Source organism: Haliaeetus leucocephalus, unplaced genomic scaffold (genome assembly GCF_000737465.1).
Source record: "Haliaeetus leucocephalus isolate CR32 unplaced genomic scaffold, Haliaeetus_leucocephalus-4.0 Scaffold384, whole genome shotgun sequence".
In the NCBI taxonomy this organism is placed as follows: Eukaryota; Metazoa; Chordata; class Aves; order Accipitriformes; family Accipitridae; genus Haliaeetus; species Haliaeetus leucocephalus.
Genome location: NW_010972820.1, coordinates 6,591,927 through 6,600,116, shown reverse-complemented (window position 1 = coordinate 6,600,116; position 8,190 = coordinate 6,591,927). Strand labels below are relative to the sequence as shown.

Genomic DNA, 8,190 nt, shown 5'->3' with positions numbered 1-8,190 from the left:
AAGGGTCTTTTCTAACCTAAATTATTCTATGATTCTGTTTCCTTCCAGAAATAAAGATGAGAAGAAGTCCAGAGTTCAAAGAGTAGATACAGAGACTTTGTAAAATTTACCTTAGCAATACAGTGATGTAAGAAGGAAATAGTATGACAACTTAATTAAAATCAAGATTTTTATCTTCACAGGATTTAACACCTAACATAGAGACACATTCATTTCTATTTATAAAAAAATCAGTAAAATGTGTACTTCTCTTAAAGGAATTGGGAAAACATAGAAAATTAAAGAAAGTAAATAAGTTCAAAGTGCTTAATAATGCATATACCTATGGGACTTCTGCTTTTTTAAGGCTTTTTTTGCAGTGTCCAGCTCTTGGAACTGAAAGTGTTAAGGCTGTGAAGTTACTGTCTTCTTGCATCCTCCTAGCATGTGCTGTTGTATAGATGTGTATGTCGATTAATTTGTTAGTAGCAAGTATTGAACTGAAACAGCTTGTTTCTCTTCCGTCTCCCATGCTGGTAGTACTGAATGCATTGATCATTCACAAGTTTAGGAGGTGAATGTGTTCTAATTCTAGTGTAAAGCATACGTAAAAACCTTATGCTCTAAAGTTAGTTTTACATGTAGATACTCATGGTGGATGTTACTATACATATATGGAATCGCAAAACCAAAATTACACTGGTTTTAAGGCTTTTCTGTGAGCAGATTAGATTTAAATGCATTTTTGTTTTGATTTCTATTTTCATTCTCATTCTGTTCTAAAAAAATCTTCCTTATTGAAATGATCGAGCAAATTTTCATCTTTAAGATGAAAGGCAAAGTGAATTCCAAATAACTGATGAACAGCTATCACAATTCAATTTAGAAGGTCATACCTGTGCCTAAGTTGAAGGTTCAGTTTTAAAGGCTGAAGATGACTGGCTGGGTTTGTTCTTTGAGATCTTGTTAACATTCCAATTATGATTCAGAGACAAACACATTATATGCTTATCTTCCAGTACTTCCCTGAAAAATCATTTCAGAATAAAATCTAGGAGTTGAAAAATCAAGATCTTTCCTTGAGTAGAAGTTTACCTGCTTAATGCATGTACCATAATGAAATTTGGTATGGCTCTTTCGAGTATAAAGCCTGTCCCTTTGTTATGAGCCAAACATCTTGGTTCACTTCTGGAGCATTCTCAGCACTGCCCTGTTTGCAGAAAAACTGTCTTACAAAAAAATAAACTGACAAGTTAGAATGGAATATAAATTTATGGAGATTAACATTTATATCTTCACCTGATAATTTTGACTGCTAGAGTACATGAAAAAAGCCAAATGAGGGTGTTCACCTTGTGAAAATTTTTTTTCACAACATCAGGTAAAAAAACTACCCTTAGTTGATCACTAAGTCCTGTCTCTCCAGCCGGCACAGTCGAGAGGATATTTGCCACGAATGGATTGTTTGCCCTTTCCATGAAACATGAAATATGGAAGTATTGAGAACATTTTGTGAACTGATGAACATTGACTCTGAGCCACTCTATCCTTTCTGTCTGAAAGAGGGTTGATAATAGGCTTTCTGTGATCATTCTTGCTGTTATCAGTTTGTTCAAATTAGCTCTTCCTTCTCCTGTAGTTGTCATCATTCAGCTACAAATCTGCTTCATCACACAGAGAGCTCTCAGCAGACCAATGAATGTTTTGCTATGTTCAGAGGCCAGTACAAGATTGAGGGCTTAATCTGTGATGCTTATTGATAGAATATCCTTTTTGATCTTCTATGGATCCGAAAATTTTGTTTAAAAACTCTGTCTATATACTCTGTTGCTTTTGTCCTAAACATTGCAGAAGAAGGGCCAGTTCCATAGGATTATGATTTTCTGTTGTGTGGCATGGCTTTATTGTCCATTGAATAAAGGTTATAAACCCTCTAGCTGCAGGTCCTATTGTAATGCAGTTATTTGATGATGGATAACTGGCTGGTATAAAGTATATAGGCAAAAGCATCTATAGCTCTTCAGCAATATTTTTTAGTGGAAGGACTGGTAGAGGAAAGGGTTAGGTTATAGCAGTAGTATACAGTAAACTGTTGACATCTTCATGCTTTTCCTGTGTATAAGAAATCTGTCTCATGTTTATTTGGATTAACTGAAGTCTTCAGTGGCTCTGGTGTTAAGGATAAGGGAGCCTGGACTACAAATGCCACTTCTCAATGGCTCTTCTCAAAGACAGATGCTCTCAGAGGGATGCTGGTTAAACCTGCAAATCTCTATCAAGATCCAGTTCTTCATGCCCCCTTCCCTCCTTTCTTGTAAAAAAGAATGAACTAAGTGCCCATACTTTGCCTTGATTTTGGAGGACTTTTTAAAGTCATAACTTATAGATGTACTGTTCTTTTTGTTACTGAGAAGCTGTTTGTTCTGGGTTTGAGACTGAAGCAAGAATCCGCCTGCCTCTACATCATCCTCCCGTTCATGGGTCTTGGTGCCTTTGTCACTAGAGTGCTTCGCAGGTGAGGAGGAACTGGTTTGCATGAACTGTTTGGGGTCAACAGACCATTCCTTGTTTTTGAGACTCTTTAGTTCCTCTCGCTTCAATAAGTGGATAGGTACGTGCATGCCATGTGATACTGTGCACACATTCACTTTTGGCCAGGTATGTAACCAGCAAGTGAGTATCCATCCAGTCACATGATGGGATGTGTGCATGTACCTCTGGCCATTTGGTAAGAATAGATGTGCTGATCACATGTATTTTTCAGTCATGCGATGGTGAACTAGCTGTGGTCTGTGACCTGTCTAGGACCAGCATCTTTGCTCTGACAGAAGGTCTGGACAGCACAGCTCCTAATCATTCATTGTTTTATATACTTTATCATGCTCTTGTGTATTCCTCTTTTCTCTAATGTAAGGCGTAAGGTATTTTCATCGATCATTTTATAGGAAAACTGTTTTAGGCCTTTTATTGTTACTTCTGGTCTATTTTGAACCTCTGTTTCCCCCATCTTATCTAGCTTCTGGGAAGACTGTCATCTGTCCTAAATTCAGGCCAGGTGAAAGCTGCATGCAGATACCTTACCGTAGTACTCAGTAGTCACACATGTAAACAAAAGACAGACATGAAGAAACAGAAGAGTTATGCTTAATCTACTTGCACAGAGTTAGAATTGGAAATGCGTGTCTGTGTCTCTAGACAGACTTTGTAGATGTACTGCTGATGCTTCCAGGAAGACAGAATCTTTGACGAAGTATGCTTTACGCTTCAAATCGTGTTCATTCAAGCAAACTCTCCTCTTGGTGTAATGTGCTGTCTTTAATAAAAAATCTGCCTTGTCCCCTTGTACCCTGGGCGTTTTGGGTAGTGGAGGGAACAGTTTGATGAGACAAGTAGAGCCAGACTAAGCAGTTGCTGCCATGGAAAGGAGAGATGTTCCATCTATCTTCTCATGCTCCCATATTGCCTAACATTGTCCCCTCCTGTTGAGTCAGTCAGCATCTTCACTCGTCTGACCCTATGGTTAGGTGATTCCACTCACTAATCTGTCAGAGGGGAAAAAAACCTGTAAAATAGAGACTAGTTTTCTTCTAGGTTAGCTAATTTAATCAGCTTTACTAGTCACTAGGGCATATGCCAAACCAAGCATGAAGGTGGAGATACGCTGATGGAGGAGGGAAAAACAGGAGGGTGCAGTTTTGCTGCAGTCAAGCTTCTCTTATGGCTCATTGCTACTGAAAAATACTGCTCCTCTTCAGCCTCTCTCTCTGCCGCTGCCTTGCACATACTGGCTGCCTTGTACCTAGCAGCACTCCTCTGCCCGAGCAGTGAGCTGGTTCAGGCAGCAAAAGAGAAAACTTTATTTTGCAGCACAATTTTTATTTATTTATTATTTAATTTTAACTTAGACTAGATATTGGCATATTTAACCACTTTGGTGAGACAATGGTTTAGACATAATTCATCTGCAATATTTGTCTTCTAAGGACTATATAACGTCCACTTTAACAAGATGAATGCCCTGGATTTTGTAATAAGAACTTAGTGTATCCCTGTACAATATCAACCCGCTCACTTTTTTACTAGCTGTTCATTTGGGAGTGGATGAGTGAGTTGCAAGCAGCAATGTCAATCCCTAATATCACATTATTGTCCTTTTTCTTCACGGAATCCAACTTCTGTTGCAGTCATGGAGACTACAGTTATTGTGCACATTTACCATTAAAAAAAGTGGGGTTTTTTCAACAGTCTGGGGATTGATTCCTTTTTATGAAATCTTGTTCTTATTTAGTAGGATGGTTTCGTTCTGTCAAAAACTAAAATACAAATGTTCCAATACTGTTATGGTGTTACACCGCAGTTAAGTTTTTATTTACTAAAACGCTTGTGCATGTGATGAGATCCTAAAACAGTTTCACTGGTGTATATCAGAGTTCACTGTAGGCTGGATTTTCTTTGTTTTACTGGCCATCAAAACAGCTTTTCTCTATAGAACTCTGAGCAACTGGAGGGACTTAGCAGGATTTTTCTTCGACATGAAATCTCTTGAGGAGGACAAAACTTTGGACCTCAGTGAACATCAAGATTTAACATGCAATTGGTTCATTCAGAGACAGGATACTAAGTTGACTGGATTGTCAGGAAAGTTTGTATTATAGCAGTATGAAAAGTAGAATTTAATTGGCTAATCTATCACTTTGCATGAAGAGTCAGGGAAGTTTTCCTTAAACCAAAACGGCAATTAAGAGATATGAGCTTTATGAATGTACTAGGCCTGGCTCTACGCTCTTATTACATTTAATGGGCTTAAAATGACCTTGGCCATCTCACTGCTTCCTCAATTATTCTTTTCTTTTTTAAAACTTACAGTAATTACAGCTCAGCTATGATCTACGTCCATTATTCTGCTCAGCTTTTAATATTATAAAATAAGCCAATGTGCTGTTTTATTGATGCAAATGTATTATAGAGTTTCATGAACAGATTTATGCACAGTTTATTTGTTTATATTGCAAAGATCCAATGTTTAGTTTTAGGAAAGAGGCAGAGAGTCTGCCAAATGTTATTTTAAGATATAAAAGCTTTAATTTCAGGTATCAGTAAGGATTCTGATTTTTCAGCATAGCTAATGTATGATGCTTATACTAGTAAGTTTGGTTGAAAGGTTGGGTTGTAGATATGACAAGCACATTACATATCTGATCTAGCCTTGCTGCCTTTTCTTTCTACTAGCCTCTAAACCTATTGCAGAACAGTAAAACGTGAATAAAAAGTAGTGGAATCTTTTGGTCCCAGCTCCAGGTGGAGTCAATACTAAGATTGTGGTACAGAGTGAGTAAACTGAAGCAATTCATGTTTGAAAGAAGTGCATTTCTGTTAGTGAGTGTGATATTCTAGAAGGCTGATAGGGAAAATGCAACTTCATTTGTCGCAAACCCAGAAGTTAACATTTTAGCTAACTGTCTGCAGTTGTCCTTTGGTGGTGACAAGCTTCTGCAGAACAACACTTCAGGAACATTGTTTCTGAGTTGACAGGGAAATTCCTGATATTGAAGTTTATTGTACTTATTCAAATAGCATCCGTTCTATTCTGTGGGACGTTCTGGGCTTTTAAGGAGGATGGAAAACTTTCTACTTTTAGAAAAAAGTAACTTTTTTTTCCAGAAAGGAAAAAAAAAGAGGAATTTAGTTTATAATTAAATAGTAATTTTTAAAAAAGCTATTAAAAATAAAATTGAGCTTGAAAGCTTAGTGTGGAGTCTTTTGACTCAGCTGCAACTCCTCATTCCAAGAAGTCTGTAGAACTGGGGGCTTGTGAGCTCCGTTGGCAAGAACCTGATGTGCTCGGCGGTGTTGGCTCCACAGTAGTCAGTGTGGTAGAAGCACCTCTGCAGCAAACATCTGAGCTTTCCAGCAGCCCCTTAGGAAAGCTGGTGAAATGCTAACCATTGTTCTGTCAGTATTCTGCATGTATTTTGCTAGAAATTCCTCAAAACCAGTATGTAACTTGTCTGTGAACTGGCATTTTCCCACTGCAGCCTATTAATCTGGAGAATTCTTTATAAGTTCTTAATACTTAGTACATATTCGGCCCTTTCCATAGCTGTACCTCTTCTGGTCACTGCTGTTGTTCAAGAAAGAGCCTACAGCAATTGTCAGGAAGACCTGGCCCTCAGGTGTTAAAAAGTTTTGTTTCAGGAGATGAAGAATTTACATTATATGTTTGATCTTGCAGGAATTCTTCAATGGGTGAAGCTGATAGATAACTTTGAGGCTGAGTATGAGTATGTCACCAATGAAGGAACAGTGTTCACTTTCAAGACAAACCGGCATTCTCCAAATTACCGGTTAATCAATATTGACTTCAATGATCCAGAGGAATCCAAGTGGAAAGTTCTCATCCCTGAACATGAAAGAGATGTTCTAGGTAAGAGTAAGTGTAAAGTCTTTTACTTGACAGTAAGTCTATTCTGCTTTTTTGAAATTAATTCAGTTATTAGTCTATTGAGTGGTCTTGTACAGACCTTCTTACTTTTAGCCTGTGTTTAAACATTGTTTAGGATTTACGATTAAAAGACTTGCTGAGACTCAAGAGATCCAGAATCCATTTCTCTCTCTCTCTCTCTCATGTCCTGTGTGGCCATAGTGAAGTTATTTCTTCTGTCCTTGTTTTAATTCTGTGTTTGTAGGAAATGAGGGGAAGGTATTTTCCTGCTTCATGTCAACGTAGTTGTCATGGTTTAACCCCAGCCAGCAACTAAGCACCACGCAGCCGCTCACCCACTCACCCCCTACCTAGTGGGATGGGGGGGAAAATTGGGAAAAGAAGTAAAACTTGTGGGTTGAGATAAGAACGGTTTAATAGAACAGAAAAGAAGAAACTAATAATGATAACACTAATAAAATGACAGCAGTAATAATAAAAGGATTGGAATATACAAATGATGCATAATGCAATTGCTCACCACCCACCAATCGACACCCAGTTAGTCCCTGAGCAGTGATTTCCCCCCCGTCCTGCCTCCCCCCAGTTTATATACTGGGCACGACATCACATGGTATGGAATACCCCTTTGGCCAGTTTGGGTCAGCTGCCCTGGCTGTGTCCTGTGCCAACTTCTTGTGCCCCTCCAGCCTTCTCACTGGCTGTGCATGAGAAGCTGAAAAATCCTTGACTTTAGACTGAACACTACTTAGCAACAACTGAAAACATCAGTGTGTTATCAACATTCTTCTCATACTGAACTCAAAACACAGCACTATACCAGCTACAAGGAAGACAATCAACTCTATCCCAGCCAAAACCAGGACAGTAGTAAATGTTTACTAGACAGTCAGGGATTAGAGCAAGAGGGACTTTGTAAGCAAAAAGGGGAAGAGCAAATGTGGCAGTAGTGCAGCACACTATGAACAGAGTTGGTCAGAGTTTGAGACAAGATTTTCTGTTGTTCCTGGGATAAGAGGAGTAGACAACACTTAGGGGGAAAAAAAAGCCTCAGGAAAGTTGAAGGGCGTGGAATTCTCCAAGTATAAAAAAGAGTTCAAGACATAAATCTTTGATTTTTATATAATTAAAATAAAGGTATATTTTTTTAATCCCATCATTTTGGGGAAAATTCTATTAAAACTTAGAATTAGTTTCAGGTGATACAGAAAAACCTCCTGAGATGTGTTTTTGACAGATGCTTCATGTACATTTATGTGGTCTGTTCTCCATATAGTACAAGGTACAATTATGATTTATCTGACTAGCATCTGAATACCATAATTATAGCTATTCAAAAGGACTCTGCTTTTTTTGGTTTTTTGTTAATCCATCTTTATACAAATTCATTCAAGTTTTCTACTTTTCCGGTGAAGAGCTGCTTTGTAGAATGAGTAGAATTCTCTGTGTTTGATTTGATAGGCATACATATAGTAACTTATGTCTTTCCTCACTAACACAAATCTATTTGCCTACTACTTCAAATTCCTCTTAAGATCTTGCTTTTCAAGGCACCTAAAAAAAAAAATAAAATCTTAATTTCTATCTGCATTTCACAATGTGTCCTGCATGATTCCTGCCACAGCCTAGACAAGGTATGTCCCCAGTGTGACATAAATGGTGACTCTGAGCATGCCCGGAATTATAGTGACTTTGTAAATGACTGGGGTTTACAATATTGCGAGAATTATGGTAAACACAAAAGTAGCAAATTAGAGCTTGGTGAGACA

General features: G+C 38.0%; 1 protein-coding gene across 1 annotated transcript in view; it reads left to right on the top strand.

The window, feature by feature from the left end:
* The window catches only part of PREP (prolyl endopeptidase), a 111,193-nt gene that overhangs the window by 45,409 nt on the left and 57,594 nt on the right, over positions 1-8,190 (top strand). Inside the window, exon 9 of the mRNA XM_010573445.1 lies at positions 6,212-6,403. Coding sequence (XP_010571747.1) covers positions 6,212-6,403 — 192 coding nt within the window. The remainder of the gene's footprint in view (positions 1-6,211; positions 6,404-8,190) is intronic.